This window comes from Abramis brama, assembly GCF_963993115.1.
Source record: "Abramis brama genome assembly, chromosome: 14".
Lineage (NCBI taxonomy): Eukaryota > Metazoa > Chordata > Actinopteri > Cypriniformes > Leuciscidae > Abramis > Abramis brama.
Window position 1 is genome coordinate 11808256 of NC_139976.1, and position 21354 is coordinate 11829609.

Sequence of the window (21354 nt, forward strand, 5' to 3'; positions counted from 1 at the left end):
AAAAAAAAAAATCTTTTTTTCTTTTATGTTGATTGTTTTTATATTAAAATGTTACATTTGTATGGTTTAATTACCTTTTCCTCAACTTAAGAAACCCCTGCAGTTCCTTCACAAACCCCAGTTTGGGAAACCCTGATGTAATGTAATGTTTAATGTACTTAACGTTGTTGATGACAAATTTTCAAAAAGAAAATTATCTTTGCATTTTTATATCACTATAGTAAAATATTATCCTATTCAAATCTAAGTGATAAACTAGAAAAGGCTAAAAGTAAGGTTACTAACTACAATTTTCAATGTAATTTGTATTCAGTGATTATAATTTGTACCCGTACTGAGTGTACTTAATTCATTAGCCTTAATGTAAAGTGTTACGATTTCAGTAATTGTCCACACGCATACACCTGATAACCATGTGCTCCATTCACTGGAGTGTTTGGCTGTCTGAACCAGTATTGGCCCACGCTCCATTTCCTTGGCTTAATGTTGTCAGCAATTACAAATAAAGCTGAGCTGTGAAAATATATGCTTTGTGCTGTTGAATGTGATCCTCGTAATCTCTCAGCAAACACTGAACCCTATCAAAATGTTCATTTCCACTCACAAGAATCCCCCAGAGAAGCTGCAGCGCCCATTACGACGCAACAGGCTAATATTTAACCAGAAAGCACATTACGAATCAGAGCCCGAGTCCATACGCAGGATTAACAGAAGCGTAAATAACAAATAGAACATTAGAATTGAACAGGCAGTCAATCAGACAGCTGCTTTTTGACACATCTGCCTTTATCACAACAGCTCCCAGCAGAAGCGAAAGAGCATCTGCACACTTGAGATGATTACACACATGCAAATATCAATGGAATTTATGTTTTGTTTTTTAAAAGACATTCTTCACAACGTTTTTGGGAGGGAAAAAAAGCAGAATTCTCATTGCCAACAGCACTGAAATAATCTGGAGAATGCCATGGGTGATTGAGAGAGACAACAACATTAACTCAAGGCCTCAGTGTTTAGATCTAGTGATACTGTGAGTGTTGGTTGACAGAAACGTCAGTCTGTAAAACGCCCATACAAGTCTTTCAGGTCCAGTTATGATTCCATGACAGGACTAACCCTGGCTGACTCTTGCTTCAGTCATTTTTACGCTTGAAAGCACACACCAAATGTTGTTAGCGCATGTAAAATCTTACACATTTTCTCTAGCCTTTCAGTTGGCAACACAATCCGGAAGCGCTGCACTGTTTACAACGTGACCAGCGTTGGAGACTGACACAGAAGAGAGGAAACCTTTGAATAAAGTCGTTATTTTTGTTTTTTGCACACAAAAAGTATTCTCGTCGCTTCATAACACTCACACACACACAAAGTAGAGCGGGTATAGTCTGCTGTCCATAGTTGAGACAGACAAAGGTTTTATCCTCAGTGCAGGTGATAAACAGGAGGGATGCTGGGATATGTAGATTTTGACTATAGATGACTGGACTGTTGAAGATGGAGAGCGTATGTGACAATGGTAAGGTACATAGTCCAGTTCATAGTAAAAGTGAATAGTGTGTAGTAGGCCTACACTGTAAACAAATCTCAATGTATTTTCTTTCTTTTTGGAGTTACTTGCTCTCAAAAGTTTAGATAACTTGGCCTTGTCAACACTAATACATTTTTATTAATGAAAACGAAGCTTTTTAGAAAAAGCTCTCCAAAGTGAATAAATTTGAAAACGCTGTTTTCGCGTGCACTGTCAAAACTGAGGTTTTTGAAAACGATGCATGTTTAGTCATTGTACCAATAGATATCCTATTCATGTTTATATTGGTATTGTGCCTGTTATGTGCCATTCACTTTCACACAGTTGCTAAAATGTTACTTTGCGCACTCTCCATATCACAGTCCTGCAAAGATGACAGAAAATGTACACATTTGCTGTCCTGAGGCAGTACATGAGATCAGCGTTTTAGATCAAACATGTAACTGGATGCATCAGTGAATGGTGAGATATTTTGCTAAAGAAATGTATGCTGCCAGAAGAATTGCGCGATAACTTTATTATTTATTTTCCGTCTGTATCATCTCAGCGAGCGTTTGTGAGTTACGCATGCGCAGTAAGGTGAATTTAGCGTTTTCTGACGTTTCAGTGTGGATGAGAAACTTTTGAAAAATGCCTGAAAACGCGAGTGTGTACAGAGAGCGTTTTTAAACGAAAACATGTAATCAAAATCCGGATTAATGTAGATAGCCTTTGTCAAATTTAAATATGTCGGACCAGAGCCATAGAGAGAACGAGAGAGCCATCTCATATGGCTCGGCGTCGGACTACGTTGGTTTACAGTTGGATAAACACAGTAAATTGCGTTTAGTTTACTAAACTCAGTAAAAAAAAATTACACTTTTTTCAGTGCATGTCATTGGGAGACAACTACAGATTTACATTGACGGAGGGACAGCACGTAGCAACCACATAGTAATGCGCTACAAATCACCTTTAAATTACATTATAACCACCGAAGAGACCCTTAGTTGCGCATGGGAAAACACCACTCTAGTGTTTAATGTAGTGTAGAGCTCTCATTAACCATGAAAGAAGTGTCAGAAATCTATATGATGGAGTTTGCTAAATGACATTGAAGAGCGTCAGTGCGCTGATTCCCCCATATAGACTGAAGCATGTGCTTGTGTCGTGCTTAAAGGGATAGTTCACCCAAAAATTCTGTCAGCATTTACTCACCCTCATGTCATTCCAAACTTCAATGACTTTCTTTTTCCCATGGAACACAAAAGAAGATCTTTTAAAGAATGTTTTTATCCATACAATGACAGTCAGTGTGGGGTCCAAAAAAACGGAACCTTTCATTATGGACAGAAAATACACTGAGACATCTTTCAAAATGTCTTATACATGCTCTCACATTAATGTTATTTGAACTACCTTATCATGAAAATTCCACCAGATGTTGAGTTAACTGCAATCTAAATGCATCTGCAATGAAGCGGTGGGGAAATAGCCAAAAGTTAATGGAGCTATGTCTGTCTGGGGAAAAACGCTACACTTCTAGAGCTCTAACCATTGAAGAACGCACCTCGTAGTGAACACATTGAACTTTCAGCTGCAGTCATGTTTATGTTTGCATACATGAAGCTCATAGAATGAACAACATGTTTTCTGAGGTTAACAGCCTGAGATCAGAGTGTGCTGTTTGTCAGATAATGACCCTTTGAACCTTCCATCCATTAAGAAGAGGGGAGGACAGATGCTGTTTTGATCTATGATATTTGCCAGGAGTGTAAACGTATGGAAAGCATGAAACATATGGATTGTGAAGCATAAGCACTGACAGACAGATGTGGAGTAAAATCAAACAGGCTCCCTCAAGTGTTTACTAATGTCTGGAACCAGTAGACTATAAAAGACGCATAATCCATAATGCAAGATTTAAAGGGGCGATTCTGTCATCGTTTACTCACCCTCGTGTCATTCCAAACCCGTAAGACTTTCATTCATCTTTGAAAAATAAACAAAGATATTTTTAATGAGATCTGGGAGATTTCTTGTCCTCCATTGATATTCCATGCAACTACTGCTTCAGAAAGTTCATAAAGAGATGAACTCTTAATTTGTGTTTTGAAGATGATTGAAAGTCTTTTGGGTTTGGAACGACATGAGGGTGAATAGATGATGATATACTTTTCATTTTTGTTTGAACTAACCTTGTAACCTTGTAAACATTGTATTACTTTTTTGTTTCTTTTCAAAGCCATAATAGATTTCTTTCTGAAGGTCAGAAGATGAAAGTCTATTTTTTTTTGGTTCCGGCGTTTGATTAAATACATATTTTCTATCCAGTATTTATATGCTGAAGACATTCGCCATGACTCAAAAACCGTGCTCTGTGAATTTGAATAAAACGGCATGAAACTAAAGATAATTGGACTGCTGTGAATAGAAAGTTACCTGGGTTTCGCTTACATAATTGTCACATAAGACTCTGTGGTTTTAATCCTTTCGTTTTGATAAGGGAAGAATGTTCATTTTCCATGCTGTATTAGCACTGGCTTGCATGGGCTGATTTAAATTCAGAATATATTTTATTAGCTGCACTTGTGGTTATGGATTAAGATTTGTTCTGCCATGCAGAAAGTCATTACAAGGATTGAATTGGTATAAATTCTGAGTTTGTTGCTTTGATCTATAGTGTGCTAGAGTATGAGGAAGATTCTTAAATTATAGAGCATTGTTATTATGTCCAAACCTCTTCAATTGTACAAAGTTTTTGCTTTGAATCAGTCTGACAAATTCTTCCAACATATATTTCATTAAATGAACTCAGAGAATCTGACTTTTGAATCAACATACTGTGACTCACTGAACCGCAAGTTCCAAGTCAAAGCATCATTTCAATATAGCCATTTTTATTATACCTCACAGTCATGTCTTTGTGCATGGTTATACAATTTTATTTTATTTTACCAAAAGCCTTATGAAATTGATAAGTAGGACTTTTTAATGTAATAATATAATAAGGAAAATGTTAACTAGGAAAAAAATATATAGGTCCCTTTAGTTAGGGTAATAACATTGAACAATACATGCCAGGATTGCTTCATTTTTAATTAACTTTTTTTTTTTTTCGTTGTTAGTTCAGGATAGCTAATGCAGTTAACTAATGTTCACAGATGTAAAGTGTTACCAAGAAAACCAACCTGTTTTCCCCACATATTTCTCTCTGAAAAGTAACTAATTTTCTTTAGGATAAACCCCTTGAGATGCATCATCTCATTTTCAAGGTGGTCCTAATACACAAATGTTTTTGGTGGTATTATACCTCTAGGTGGGTCCTAGGATAAAAACATTTGGGAACACCAGGCTTAGGATAATGATGCCCTATCCCTCTCTTTCATTGCTCTACCCACAATTCCAGTGCTTACTCCAGTGCCTACATGAATGTCTCAGTTTGCACTGGTAAGAATGGTACTTATGCTACATATATTGCATAACATAATAGGCATTATTACCCCTGCATCCTGTACCAGCGCTTGCTAGCCATTCAACTTGAGCAGACTTCCTCTTGCTTGCTTAGAAAGAGTGAGATCATTTCGTTCACAAGAGTCCCAGGACTTCAGATGCATCAAACCATGACAAAAGGACCCCACGTTATTACATGTTGCCGAAGGCAATATCAAATATCTCTTTATTTTCGTGACTACTAATACCTGTTGCTTTTTCTAGAATAAAAAAAGAATGTGCTGTTCCATAATGCTGGAATGTAGATGAGAACGAGAGAGAAATTGTGTAGCAGCAGCATTAGTCTAATGTGTCTGTCTGTGTCCCGGGCCGGCTATAAGGAGGTGCAATTATGATCTTATCTACTTTAACAGCTTCCTACTGCTAGAAAAACATCTCTAGCCATGGCTGATTCATTTTCATAAGGAAAGCAAGTGGCCCACTGTTGGCTCTTTTTATAGTTTGGCTGGTGGTGATTTGTCCAGGAAAGCGCTGGGGCACATGGGACAACTGAATTGAGCATTGTGAAGTTTGCAAACATGCACCAAATCTGTCCAGGGGCCCTGTAATTGCCTGGTGCTGTCAGGTAGTGTTGTTACATACTACTTTCCAGATGTTTGAGAAGTCGGCATTGATGTTTACATGATCTTACATGAAGTAAAAAGTATTTCATTTAAAGTTCTATTGCTTTAGAATCTTGGCATTAGGCAATGTATCAGTCAATGTGTTGCACATAACAGCACATGCATGATTACTATCATAACAGTAGAGAAAAGTATACATGCAATTTGTATAATTTCATGGTTACAAATTCAAAAGCTCATGAGTTCAGTCACACAGAGATAAAACGTTTAGATCATTCAGCAAAATTATTGTTATTGTCCTAAAGCCTCAAAGCATTACTGTAGTTTTGTAGCTCATGATGACTGGGAAAATGTAAGATTTTGGATAGAATATTATAGAAAAGCTTTTAAAAAAAGAAAATGTAAACAGTAAAAACTATCTGTAAGTCACCTACCATACTGTAATATATATATATTTTAAAAGACAATACATTTTTAATGTGATTTTTAGATGTAAAATGCATGAATTACTACAGAATTACATCTTATTTACAAATTAAATGTATATTAAACTTACTTATTTATATTCAACAAAATTTTTAATACGACAGCAAAATATGAATGAAACGTTTTTTTTATAAACGAAACGTATTCTCATAAGGGACATTGCTAGATTCTGTGCACAAATCATTTTATTTAAAATATTCTTTTTTGGGGTCATTAGGGTGTTTGTTACATGTTATGTTATTTAGTTAATGTTTATGGCATTATTGACAAATTGCTTACATTTGATTAATCATAAACAAGTAGTGCCGAATCTGTATGGAGCAAGAAAAGTAAATCCTGTAAAAAAGCTTTCTGTTCTTTGAGGGACTTGCAATTTAGAGACGCGACACTATTGGCTGTGCAGCCTGTGACGTGGCCGTTGTATTTCTCGCTCTGCTTGTTCTATGGACGAGCGCGTGCGCGTGTGCGCGCGGGGCTGGAGACCAGAGCGCGGATGGAAGCGCTCCACACAAGGACCTGAAGTTCTGAATGAACGTGCTTCATTTCTCCACACCATGGGAGACGGTCCACCGTCTGTAAACAACAGCAATGACTCTAAACGCACCACGGATAACTTATCAGAACAGTGGCTCGTGGGCATGGGAATCATCATGGGTCTGATAGTATTTGTCATTGTAGTGGGGAATATACTGGTTATAGTCGCCATAGCCCGGAATCAGAGGCTCCAGACGCTCACCAATGTTTTCATAGTGTCTCTGGCGTGCGCAGACCTTATCATGGGGTTACTGGTGGTGCCATTTGGCGCAGCCTTGGAGGTCAGAGGATCCTGGATGTATGGATCGTTCTTCTGTGAATTCTGGATATCTCTTGATGTACTTTGCGTCACGGCGAGCATCGAGACCCTGTGCGTAATTGCAATAGACAGGTATATCGCCATCATCTCTCCATTTCGCTATCAAAGCCTTTTAACAAAAGCACGAGCCAAGGCGGTGGTGTGTGGAGTGTGGGCTATATCAGCACTTGTTTCATTCCCACCCATCCTAATGCAATGGTCCCGACACAGACGGGATACATCGTGCTATGACGATCCCGAGTGCTGTGACTTTATCACCAACCGCGAATATGCCATCTCCTCCTCCGTTATATCGTTTTACATTCCTTTAATTGTCATGATATTCGTCTATGCCAGAGTGTATAGAGAAGCCAAACAACAACTGAACAAAATTAACAAATGTGAGGGAAGATTCTACAACAATGGTACTAATTGCAAACCTAACCGAAAACGAACCACCAAGATCCTGGCTTTAAAAGAGCAGAAGGCGCTGAAAACGTTGGGAATAATCATGGGAACATTCACTCTCTGCTGGCTGCCGTTCTTCATCGTTAACGTGATGCGGGTGTTTAGCGATCAGGTGGTGAAAAAGGAACTCTTCGTGTTTTTGAACTGGCTGGGGTACGTGAACTCCGCCTTCAACCCCATCATATACTGTCGGAGTCCCGACTTCAGGAAAGCGTTCAAGAGGCTGTTGTGTTGTCCGAGGCAGGCGGACCGCAGGCTGCACGTGAGCTCGTGCGATCTGTCGCGCTGCACCGGGGGCTTTGTGAACTCAATGGAGCAGAGCATGCTCGGGACCTGGTCGGACTGTAACGGCACGGACAGCCGCGACTGCAGTCTAGAGAGGAACGGAAGGGTGTCCGGTTCAGAATCTCAGCTGTAAAAGTACATCTGCGATTATTTTGTCAATATTACACGAGCTGTTTGTACTATTGGAAATCAGGTAATTATGGGTGCGCTAAGAGAGTTGTTCCAGTGAACGTTTCAGAAAAAAAAATGGGTTAGTTCGAAAATATTTCTAAAAAAAAAAAAAAAAAAATCAAAGCTTTTAAGTCACCATGAAATAAAAATTGACAATTCTTATTTTTATGGAATAGCCTATTACAGTAGGAATAGTATAAATGATGTAGGCTATCCGTGCACATATTATTTTCAATTAATGTGCCCTCTAATCTTTAATCAAAATATCTTCTCTTGCAACAAAATCTCTTCACCGATGACGTGTTTGCTGGTGTGAGGGCGGGACAACCTGTCACTCACATGAGATCACAGCAATAACCAAATTGATCCAACGACCCAATCAACTCTGATGGACAATTTTTTTTTTTTTTCTCATTCAAGAAGCCGTTTCACTTCAGATCCACTTCACAACAGGAAAACTAACATTAATGCCAACTTTGCATTTTCACCAAGCAACGCACAAACTAAATGGGTGGAGCAGAGCGAGAGATTCCCCTTCCCCCACTCAACTCGGTCTGTAATAAATCCGCTCCAGCTCCACTCCGGTTTTTATTCCTGTGCCGAGTGAACATGGATCAAGAGAAAATGCGCACTCACTCCAGTTCCACTCCGACCGGCTCCTCCATGAACACGGGTAAGCGGAGTGATACAAACAGTGAAAAGTCCCAGTGCTGTTATCTGCAATTTTGGAAACCGCTCAGCCAATCAAATTCAGGGACCGGAAACAATTGTTAGGCTATAAGATAGATAATAATAGGGTATAGACGAAATTTAGCTGTGTTCAAAAACAAAACAACTATTAACCTATTTAGTCCCATTTTCCCCCAGCTAAATTAAGTACATGTATTTGGAGAGCCCACTGAAGCAGATTGTTTGTCTTTTCTGAAAAAGTTGAAAGTGAAAAGGTGTATTTCTGACACAGTTGTAACCGGTGGGAAACTTGCTCAGTTTGTCAGTAAGACCAAAAAAAGAAGTTGCAAACAATTAAGCAGTGTAATTTTATAACGTTGCTATTCAGCAATTGTGTGGAAAAGGGAATTGAAAATCCAAGAATACATGGATATTTCTATTTCTTTGCTTTATTTATTGTAACAATACCTTAAAATCTAAAATTTTCCCATGTGAATCAATCAGTTAGGCCTATTCAAAACCAGTTTCTCACTGGTCACAAATGTGACATGTTTACATAGTTTTTTTTCATATTTGACAGAGTATTCCAATAAAGTAATGATAGACCAATTAAATATATTTATCAAATATGCGGGGGGCAAAATGGAATTAAACAGCTCTGTTCATGTGTTTAAACCAGCTGATTAAAAATGATCACATTAAATAATGACATTAAATCGAGACCGTCTGCACTTTCATTTACTATTGAGAATTCTTTGTAACACACAAAATCTTTTTAGACCCTTCAAGCTCAAAAGTAATGCAAGTCACATGATAATGTGGGATTAAACGGGTTATAACATTTTGCAAACACCGTTCAAAATTCAATTATAAAAGCTGAAATCTTTTCAAATTCAAACTGTGCAGTATTTTGCAGTGAATAAATGGCAGTTTTGTCAGACTGAAGCAGTGATGTTTAGCTCTGAAATGGAGTGGTGAAACAGTTTTTTTCATTCGTCATAGCAATGTTAGGCACTGAGCCTTTACATTGTTTGTTTGAATGTTTTATTCACGAATGTGTGATATTAAGTCTTGTTTTACCTCATACCTGTATAATGTGCAAATTGTACGAGGAAGTTGTTTATATTAAACAAATTGTCAAAATGTACAGTATTTATTTGATGCATTGTACAGCATATATGAAAAAGCGTGGCAATGTGATAAAATAATGTTAAATATACTTGTGATTTACATGCTCCTTATTTGTGTCAAATGTGAGCTGGGGCAATGAGCTTCTCGCATTTTCCATTCATTTAAAATTTCTATCAGTTATATATGTTACTAGACTCATTTATCTGTAAAGATGCGCACACATGTTTTGGCAAGTTTTGTTATGAATATATTTCCCCAACTTCACGTTTTTACAGAAAATAATTTATGTACCAGTGCCTCATGTGAAGTATTGTACAAGATTGATCATGTTGACGTCAAGTTGGCTAGCGTGCAATAAAATGTGATATTGTAAAAAGGCAAGTTGCTCTTGTAATCACTTTATAATTTGATGGGATTTCTGAAATCTGTTGGGATTTCAGAATGCGGTCTGTTTATTTGTTTTTCAAGGCAAAATGTTTTCAGGCATGCTTGTACTGAAATTAGGGATCAGTTTGTCAGGAGATCTTTAACTATTTTACACAGTTGAGATTTACATCTCAATTATGTGTTACCCTAGTCTGCAGTTGATTGAAAGTAAAAAATAGTCCGTTTCAACATGGCTAATATCTACCAAAGGCCTCCAATTAGAGCTTGCCTTAAATATTTATGTGCTGACCTCATTTAGTTTGCAGCACTTGCATCACTGTTGGGTTTTCCACCATCTCAGACTGCATTGGACTGTAAAAATAACACAACACAACGTAAATTCATTTCACACGTGCAAACTAACAGAACATCCTTAGAAGCAAAGGTTCTAGAACCCCAATTAACCTTTTTTTCCCTAACAGTGTGTAGCGGTGCAGGGTGTGTGTCCCTTGGTTCTTAAGATTCACATCACGATGTGAACACAAAGCATTAGGAAATTCTCCTAATGGAATAATTTTCCGCATCAATGGAGTGTTAGCAAAGGAAATTCAAAATTTCTGCAGTTGAACTTCCGTAATCAACTTTCATGAATCAAGTGCATGCAAATAAAACAGCAATATAGGCGAATTTGTTGAAAGTGAAGAATTTTGTTTTGCATTTATGGACAATATGATGCAATGTGGTAAATTGTTTCAGTATTGGTTAGTGTGATTTACTGGCTTCCTTTCTGGTCGTGTATTGTTCTAATTTATTGTTTTATTGTGATGTTGACTGAATAATAAAAAGCAGTTTAAGGCCTTTTTTGGCTGCTTATCATTTTATTCCTTCTAGAAAAATCTGACATAAACAAATGCCAAATGCACTGTGCTTTGAAAAACAAGTTTTTATGGAATACATTTGATTTGAGCTCACAGCTGTGGGCTGTTAATTTCAAGAGGCTGGATGGTTTAAAATGCATTACTGCTCGGAGCAGTGTCCCCAGAGCCCTCTCACGTCTAAAACTGCCTCAGGGTCACTGAATGCAATATGTCCGCATCGCTTTCGGCTAATGAACCTTATTTAAATGTGATTACCTGTGCTAATACAATAGCGCAGCATTTCACAACAATAACACTGCCCGCATCATGAATATGCTCTTGGCTGCATGTCACCTTGTTATTAAAAACAATTTGTTTGGCAGGAATTTGTATCCGGACAGACGTGACAGATGAGGGCCCTTGTGTTGAAACAAATGGTGCACATGTGATTGCCTTTGCTGTCTTTATCAGCGTCGAATCTCTTTCATTAATCAGAAAGCTTATTCTTAGTTTATCGTTCCGTACCTGATGACTCTGACGTAATGACTGCTTTTATTTGCTTGGAGGCTCATATGCTGCTGTGCTCAAATCAGGAGAATTGCACTGAACCCTAAGTAGAAAAGATTAGCTCACTGTGGTCTGTGAATGGTACATTTGCTTACTTCAAAAACGTTAAGTGTCTATTAATAGCAGCTGGTGGGCACGTTCAAAAAGTTTTCTGAGCTTTGACTGCCATTACACATCTTTAGTTCACGTAAGGGCCACTTGGTCTGGAGCGGCAACAATCTTTGAACACGTTGTTTTATGTCAGCCAATGGCTGCCATTAGCACATCGTGGAGATAAAACGCTCTCATGTTTTTCCCTCACACGTTGGCCAACAGCTCACACTGCTAATTGTAATACGTTACTGGCTTATGAGGTGTTGAGAGAACGGCATCCACTTATATATACCTGTGCATGCCTGGCTGCCTTCCATACATTCCAGTGTTGTAGTTTCCATTCAGCGGCTTGTCTGAAGGGCGCTTTTGGACCATTATATCCACGCTCACACATACTGAACTTTTGAGGGTGTGCATGATACAAGTTATGATAATCTTGTTTATGGGACAAGATTAACATTAACATTTATGCATTTGGCAGACGCTTTTATCCAAATCGACTTACAATGCATTTCAAAGTACACATTTACATTCTTATCAGTTGCTTTCCTTGGGAATCAAACCCATGACCTTGGAGTTGCAAGCGCCAACGCTCTACTGTTTGAAAAAAAATGACAGCAGCATCATGACAGCAATTAAATGATTTCACTTAAAACATAGGCTTAAGTTGAAGAGAAATAAAGCCGCAAGAAAAAAAAGAAAAAAAAATGATTACAAATATTCCATTCATCAGGAATAGCCGTTTTAGCTGCACAAACTGAAAAGTGAACACCATAAACTGCCCCTGTAAAAAAAAAAAGTAGCTTTCTTAAATTTTTAAGTACAATCAACTTGGACGTTTAAGTAATTTCAACTTAAATTACACTAAACTGACTAAAACAATGAGTTGAATCTTGTATAAATTATAAAAAAAGATTATTTTTGTTGAAAATTACTTTTAATTTTCTAAATGATAATGCATGCCTAAATGAATCAGCGGTCACGTGGTACAAGTAGGAAATCTCAGAAAACTCCCAGCTTACAAATTGTAATTACAACAAGCTCTACGAGGAGGACGTGAATGCTTTATACATGTTGAAATCTCGTAATTACGACATGAACGCACCTAGAGTGGTGTTTTTGTAGGCAAAAACTCATAAACGAGTTAGCATTTTAGCACTTCCGTTTACATCGTCCTGAAGTCAATGGGTTTTTGGTTATATGCTTGAAATAAGGTCTGTGGTAAACACAAACTCAAGATATTCTCCCGTTTTCTTCTATGATATAAAATACATCAGAAATACCCTCTTGTGTTTTAAAAAAAAAAAAAAAAAAAAGCTTTTACTTGTCTTGTAAAAGGCAGTTGAATGAGACTAGTACAGAGACTACGGATGACCGTCATCAGCCGAACAGGAAACCTCATCTAGCTATAGCTAACGTTACTCCTTTGTCTGCTTTCATAGCCTCGATGTGTTTATAATCGTGGTCATGCAAATTACTTTTTATTTTATTAAAAGCTTGAATGAAGAGTAACAACAAGTGTTCATGCAAATTATTATAACACACGCAACGCAATAGTGATGGTGTCGGACCGCATGTATTTTGTGCATAGCCTACGACGACGAGCTTTTGAGTTCTGCCGGTTTTATTTCTGCAGATTAATTAATTTATTCAAATTGATAAAAGCTGTGTTCACTTGTTAAGATTATCATGATGGACAAAATGTGCTTTTGTTGGACACAGACCTTATTTTCTGCAATAATCCAAAACCAATGGAAAAGTCCTACTGGGTTTTTGTCGAGAGAACTATCTTTTAGAAACAACGCACTGAACACGTACAAAATAATTACAGCTATAATAATAACAATTATATAACAATGGTAGTTTACTCGTTTTTGTTAAACGTTGAAATGGTTAAATTACAGTTTTTCTCAATCACTTAGGCACATTTTTCGAAGTTCAGTTGTCACAACTCTTTGCTGGAACATCAGAACTCTGTTGCATGTCTGCAAAATGTAGTAACTCACCCAAAACATTGAATTCATGCTTCAAAACATAGTGTGTCAGTAAATTGGCAAATGCCACCAAAATAAAAAATGTTTTTGTCATCGTGTGAGCCACATTTGTCAAGATGTTTAGATGGTTTTTTTTCACCATGGAAATATTTGTTATTTTTTTGCTGACTGACTGCTTTATATAATATACAAGAATGTCAGTTCTGTCTGAATGCTTTTGCATATCACAGAGCTTTTTAGATACAGATTTTAACAGTAGGAAAAAAATGGTTACATTCCTGGTTGCTTGTTCATTTTTACACATTCTTATACATCTTTCCTTTTGCTCGTCCACAACAAGCAACTGTGAATTTTCAGTTTACACGCAACACATTTCTTCAAAAATAAACAGATGTTGCTGCTTAGGGATTTAGATGTTCATCCATGTTCAAAAATTGTAGTGATTGTGCTGGGCAAACTCCATACTGTATACTTCCAAACTTGATTGGTAAGATTGTGATTCATATATCATTACAATGGCAGGCCATTTGACAAATAGCAGACATTAAAACATTCAATGTCATTGGTATTTATGGAATATAAGCATGTCCAACAGATTTTGAATGGATAATTTAGCATGTAAAAGGATCACATATGAAAGAATGTTTAGAAGTTGCAAAGAGTTTGACAATTTCACTGAGAAGTAACTCATCAGTTTTGATCTACAAGCCATGTGCATTTAGGTATTGTGCAAATTGTAGACAATTGACACACGTGCCAAAACACATGCAACTTGCTTAATAAGAAATTCAAATCTGATGTGAACAACAAACTAACTGTTCAGAAATATGAACATTGTTTTGAGAGAAAAAGCGATTGAGAATAACTGTAATATATAAAATGTTATATGAAATTTACTTTTGTTGTTGTTGCAGTTCAAAATGGCGTGACATGAATAAATATTTACTAAATTAAAAAGAGTTTCTGCAAAAGACAAAAACTAAGAAATGAGTAAAAAATGAACAATGCCTCTGAATTAGTCATTGTAAAACATGGTGTTAAGTTGGACAAATACTATTTTCCTGCGTTGTGCTTTTTATCTTCAAAAAGATAAAGATCTTTTTTTTAAACTAGTTGGTGGAAAAAATGCTACTTTCTAAAAATAAGAATTTTAATCTAATTATATTTACGTATAGAGATATTTTTGCAATACATGTGGCTAGACAATCTCACATTCCTCCTGTTACTCACAACAAGACCTCCCAGTTAGTCAAAAGCATTGACTGAGGCTTACGAATTCTCTGGAGGTCTACAAGGTTGATATGAGTGTCGGAGCACGTTATCTTGAAGTGCTAAAAATAAGTGCTGAGCGGAGTTTACGCAATGGCTCTTTGCCACGTACAGGATGTTTCAACCTGCCATCTCTCGTCACATTCAGCAGACTCTGAAATGCCACACAGGTGAGATGAATTTAAAGCAAGTGTCCATTTAAAAAAAAAAAAAAAAAAAAAAAAAAGGAAAGATATGTTGTTTTAACAGTTTTGAAAGTTGTAGAAAACATGCAAGATGGTTCTTCAGATAGCAAAAAATTTGTGCATTTCATATTTCACAGAGCTTCTGTTTAATAAACACATTCAGCCATTTCTGTAAATATGTCTATTATTAGTGCAGGCCGAAGCTAACAGGAAATGCACCGCCTAAATTACTTTTCAAAAGTGTGTTTCCAGCACTGAATGTCCTGTGACACTGCCTAAAAATATCAGTTTCTGTGGGAGATGCCAAGTGCATTCGAATAAGTAGTTTACTATTATTATTATTACTTGTAATAAAATTCTAAGAGCTTTCCTTTATGTTGACCTGCTCAATATCAGCACTCTGTGTTGTTGATGTGTCAGTGTGTTTTGTGGGAAAGAGGATCAATAAGGCCCCAGTACACAGAAACTTTTGGTTTTGGACATCACCTGCTACGGTTACATAATGTTACTTAAGGCAATACAGGGGGGGACACGTGGTTTATTGTGCACTCTCACGCACCAAATGAGTGACCGGTGACCCATAAGTCACCTTGTAAGTCAGTAAAAAGGGGCAGAAACTCTGATAGGGCTGCAGACAGCAGGGAAATGCAAGATTAAATGGAGTAATAAAACGCAACTAACCATTTCATCTTGAATAGTTATGGAGGCAAAAATAAATAGATTATTATAGGGAGGAGAAAAAAAAACTCCCAGATCTTTCAATGTTGATATGCACAAAAAAAAAAACACATAACTTTTAGGAAAAGAAATCTAAAATATACAAAAAACTATATATAATTTATTAAAAATACATACTGTATGCAAATTTGTGTGTGTGTGTGTATATATATATATATATATATATATATATATATATAGAGAGAGAGAGAGAGAGAGAGAGAGAGAATACAAATTTGTATATATATATACACGTGTGTGTGTGTGTGTGTGTGTGTGTGTGAGAAATATAATTTATATACACACACACACACAGGATAGAAAATAGATTGATATAAATTAATGACTTGTGATTATAATCTTTTCCTTTTAATCCCCTTTAAACGCCATATATACAGAAGACTCCAGAAGTTTAAAAACATTGGACCATTGTACAATATATCTACAAGTTTATAATCACAGTTTCACTCACTATACAATCGAGCAGAGCACAGGTTACAGACCATAAACAGAATCAACACGTAATATTTTTCTTTTTCTCATCAGTTTCAATTCACCCTTCACAAACATACATACTTCAAGAGATCTTTCTTCTATTTTGAGACATTAAATAAATTATGAATGTAAAGTACACTGATAAATTATCAAGATTAGTGAGTCTTCATTTCGCCAATAAGGGCTGTGTGTAAATGCTTATTTTTCTGTTAGCATTGCATAATTTCCTTCATCCTGCTTTTTTTCTGGAACGTGTGCAATGTGTTTGGGATTTGGGAGAACTGAAAGCTACAATACAGGCTCTCAAGTTGGAACAGCTGATATGACCTTGACAAGCTTATATTGCAGTGTCATGTTATTATAAACCCTTTATCACAGTGTATGGCATGATTTGACTTTCAATAGCGACTCGAGCGGGAGAAACCCCAGTGAGAATGGCACTATAACGGTTGGTAAACTGGCTGAGATCTGCCAATCAATGCATGTCTGTCTTTAACAAGCTCTAAAGGTGAAAGTGAAAAATCCGTCAGCTGCATCCGATGGTGCAATTCCTCATCATGCACCCCTGAAAGAAGGGACGGAGTCAGAAGCAGAACAGCGAAGCCTCAGGCAGTCGCAAGTCATGGGTTGGAATGGATTCAGCTCTGCACGATGTTGCGTGCCATATGGTTACATCACCACGGAATTGGATGCTAACAGGGGATATTTTGCAGGAGTCTTAGATGGGACGCTCGCCAGGGCGATTACAGCTCAGTCAAACAAACAAAAAGGGGGGTTAAAATTGCACTTTTGCCCTTAATATTTACAACGTCTCCATTTCATGGGGATGTTACACTCTACGTCTCTTTGGGGAGCAACCGGCTTTTCAAAAGCAGCTTTGCAACATCATACAAAGAAGAGAGAAAAACATAAAATAGTTTGCTAACATAAGCTTGTTTCTACAGAAACCATACAAGCAGAGGTAGAAGGGGGAAAAGAAGATGGGAGGAAACATAACCATATTTAATTACAACTTAATCCATATAAAACAAACTGATAGTAAAAATGCAAGCTCCCTTAAGACTAGCCCAAGATGGATCAAAATTTCTAAGATGATTATTCTGAATATTGTTTTTAACTTCATAATGAGACGGAGCAAGAGCTGTGCTTTTTGGCATGGCCCTTCTCGCCTAAGTGCTTTGTGAGAGATAATGCTATCCGGGTAACCTAGCAGCAGCGCGAACGGGGAATGTTGCCCACTCTCTTGGGTCAGAACGTGTGGGATTTAACACACAAGGGTCCTTTCATTACATAATACATTCATTAATTGGCACGTTTGCATGAGGGGGAAATGAGAGCGGGGAGGAGCAGCCATTAACCTGCGGCGTCGTGAATAGAGGAAAAGCCTCTGAAAGCCTCTAAAGAGCTGCAGAATCCACAGGTCTCCATTAGTCCAGCGCATTTTGTTCTTCAAAAAGAGCGTGGGGTCACATTTATGAGAATAGTCATTCATCTACCCAACTTCACACACCAGGTCGTTGGATATAGGACTGCAATTCTGCTCTGAACCTGATGAACTTGACTCATCAAGGCACAGGTGAGCCGGCTACATCAGAGGACGGTGAAGAGAGGAAAGTTGGATTTTGGGCACGATGTGAAGAAAAGTGAGCACAGACTCTTGGTAATCTGTGCGTTTCATTCATTTGTCACATGAGTATCTCTGGCGCAGTTCAGTCCTCGTCGCAAACTGTGCTTCCAGTGTATGTATCAGACTGAACTTGTCTGATGAAATGAGAAATGTTTTGATCTCAAGCGTTTTGTAACGGCCTCAGTTGAACAGCGTGTGCTGTTTACTGTAACAGCCTTCCCCTCAGCTGACTTCACTTCCTTCCGGCTGTATCATCCGGCACCCTTTGCTGTTTGATTAGCCGTTCGATCTCCGAACCCAGCGTCTGGAGATTTTCCTGTAGAGAGAGAAACAAATCAGACTGCTGTGAGGACTACTGCTATTATTTACATTGCCATTCAGTTTATTCATATACAAGCTGAGAGAAGCGAGCCTGTAAGCTTGGATAATTAGGCAATTCCAGGCTGTTTTGCTTCGAAACTGTCCGATTTCCTGCTCATCTCCCGATAAGACCGTAATCCTGCCATTGTGCCTTGAATGGAGCTCTGCGTTCCCCTTGTGCTCTGTCCTCAAAACATACTTTATTAATTTCTCTGATCTCCCAGCTTATGTGCTCCCTCGTAGAGGACAGATGCTGTCCCTGTTGTGACCTGGATGTGGCTCTATACCCGAGAAACTGGTCACTGTCAGCATGGAAATTTGCCCACTTACTCAACATTCATCCATCACCACCAAATTTGCTTTTCTTCTGATAGCCATCACCAGGAATCCAGTTACGCAGAAGCTTAGTTTAAAAATTGTAATTACATCAGCGGATGTCATTGTGGAACTCAACACTAACATAAATATACCAACACCTAGTTTGGCTATATATGGTCACACTATTGCAATTGCAAAAACAAATGCAATCTGTGAAAAGTTGGGTTTAAAACGCATAGAGACCCCATGAAATCGCTTGATAAGTAGGGCTGTGATGGTGGCAGTTTTTTTACAACACGCTATAGCCTGTAAAACATTAAAAGAAATATCATTAAATAATGGTAGCCTAACCTAAATAATATAAGAAAGTTAAATATTATTTAAAAACATTGGTTTTCTATTTTCTCACAAGATGCGTGGGACACAAGCATGAAAGAGACAGTCGTTCTCTTTTCTAATATCTTCATGTTTTCTCCTGATGGTCCAAAGCAACTGACACTTGTTGTAACAGGTCTGAAGAGCAAATTTTATCTTCCAGTGTCAAGACATTTAGGCTATGTTTGATGTTGCGCACAGTAAAGAATGCAAATATAATAGGCCTTATTAAAGGAACCGTACGTAAGATTGTGGCCAAAACTGGTACTGCAATCACTTTCAAATTACTGTAGAGCGGTGTATCCCCTCCCCCTACCCCCTGACTCGAGGTTGCCAGTTAGGCTGCAGGATCCAGCAGGAACGTAGGCTGCTACGAGGAGCTTCCAATGGCAAGTGACGAGTCCTACACAGTAAGTTTTTTTTCTGTTAATTATGTTTATGCTTCATGAGAGATGTTTTGCGTATTTCGGATTCATAACGAGGTCTTTTAGGTTGGGTCTTTTAGACATTTTTTATCCGACACGTTTGTAGCTGTAGCTGTGGTTACTAGAGCAGAGCTGGCAACCCGGATGCCGAAACACTACTGACTTCGTGATTGGTAGATAGGTGGAGGGTGGGGCATCAGGCCAAAACACAACATGACAACATCAACATCAGTTGAGGGCTGCAACTTCACTTTTAAATGACAATATCCTGGCCGGACTACTGTTGTCAGTGATATAAGTATTTGAAATGAACATGATTTCTTAATGTCTAGTGACATATCAGGGCCATTTTATGAGTAATTGAAATACATTTCTTACATAGGGTTCCTTTAAAAGCGAACCAAAAGAAACGTTTATAATCCCCTGCAAAAAGGGGTGAGACGGGAGTGAAGATTTGGAAAAAGAAACAAGAGATTCCATGTCTAGTGGAATAACTAATGGAATAATGTTAAATTCGCTGATAATCGGGTGACCAGATCGCAAAACAAAGCCGACAAAGCTTTTTTTTCTTTCATACCTCTCATTTGGGATGAATACAAATGTTTCCATGGCTGCAATGTAACATTTAATTGCTAACCTATTATTTATTTTGTAAACAAAGCTTTATGCTGCACTCGTGTCATACTATTAACGTAAAACAGCATACACATACACAAAAATGTGTTTTGGCGTACCACCGCCGGTGCTACTGGTGGTGCGGTTGTCAAGCTTACCAGCACAGCCCTATTGATGAGTGCAGTTTTCTCTTATAGGTGTTGATGTACTTCCTACTGAAACAAGAGGTTTGGGTGTGACACATAAAAGGGCTAATAGGGATGCACAATATTTTGGCACCATATCAATTATTGGCCGATATTAAAGATCTATTGGTATTGGTCAATATTGGATATTTTACCGACAGATGGCAACAAACGGCAACAGACATGTCGGGTTTTGTCGGATCAGTGTGTTACCCCTGTCAGTGTTGCCGTTGGTCGCCACTTGTTTTCAGCGTTCAATGTTCAATCAACGTTTGCCAGATAGTGGAGTGTCTGAGAAGTGACATTCTGTAATCTGATGATTGGTTGGTGCCTATCGGTGCAGTGTGAATTGGCCTTACCAGACAAGCCACAAAACTCCCATTTTTATTTCATGGGGGCTTTAAGGGGCATGGGTGTCTGTCACTGCTGTGGATGGTAGCTCATACCTTCAGCGTGATGTTTTTGAGTAGTGTGTCCTCTAACACAGCCTGGAGTTTGCGGTTGATTTCCAGTGAGAGGTCGAGAGTGAGGCCGCTGTCGGCTGGGTGGGAGGTGTACAGTGATGCCATGATGCCTCCCCTTCGGATCAAGTGAGCTTTGTTTATGTCTGAGGCTTCTGAAGACAGAGCTCCAGACTCTTCTCTGAGCACGTAACTTTGGATAATCCTGCAGGAAACACAAAGTTTTTCACAGCAATTGTAAGTGTCAATGAAACCTCAAGCCATAAAGGCCACTGTCACATAGTTATCCTCAGTGAGAAAGTAAAAGGTGACGAACATGGGGACAGAGGAGAAAAAGACCCCATTACCCATATCTACATCATCAGTAGCCGTGTTTCCATTAACCTTCAAATTGCGCAAATTGAAACTGCGAATTGCAAATACACCCAATGGAAACACGTCAATTTCGCAAAAACTCCCATTTATCACAAAAAAGTTTTTTACGCTCGCATGAGGTGGTTTATCAGGCAATTCGAAAAAGGAATATTTCGCATAGCAGCAATGGAAACAGTTTTTGCACATTTACAGTCACCTGACTGTGTTTGGACAGAATATGAGACCGAGTTCTTTATTAAATTCATAAAAGACAAAAGAATGACAGAAATACTGGATTCTAAACCTCAAAGAAATGCCACAATCAAGACCTCGGAGCAGAAATGAGCAAAAAAAACCGCAAAAGTTTTGCGCAAATCTGTAATGGAAACACACCTACTGTCTCTCTCTCTGTCCCTGTCTTTCACTCTGGATGATAAATGTGTTTCACAAATCACAGATTAGAAGG

General features: G+C 38.0%; 2 protein-coding genes across 6 annotated transcripts in view; one reads left to right on the plus strand and one right to left on the minus strand.

The window, feature by feature from the left end:
• Positions 1-6551: 6551 nt before the first annotated feature.
• adrb1 (adrenoceptor beta 1) lies at positions 6552-15377 on the plus strand. Its single transcript, XM_084134963.1, has one exon. The coding sequence runs from the start codon at positions 6624-6626 to the stop codon at positions 7785-7787; it is 1164 nt and encodes a 387-aa protein (XP_083991089.1). The 5' UTR covers positions 6552-6623; the 3' UTR covers positions 7788-15377.
• A 725-nt stretch (positions 15378-16102) lies between these two features.
• ccdc186 (coiled-coil domain-containing protein 186) overlaps positions 16103-21354 on the minus strand; it is a 32082-nt gene continuing 26830 nt past the window's right edge. For all 5 annotated transcript variants that reach the window (XR_014609054.1, XM_084135767.1, XM_084135764.1 and 2 more), the window contains 2 exons: positions 20520-20739; positions 16103-18111 (listed from right to left, as the gene is read on the minus strand). Coding sequence is in view for 4 of the 5 variants with exons in the window: in XM_084135767.1 (XP_083991893.1) it covers positions 18028-18111; positions 20520-20739 (304 nt within the window). In the remaining variant the exon portion in view is untranslated. The remainder of the gene's footprint in view (positions 18112-20519; positions 20740-21354) is intronic.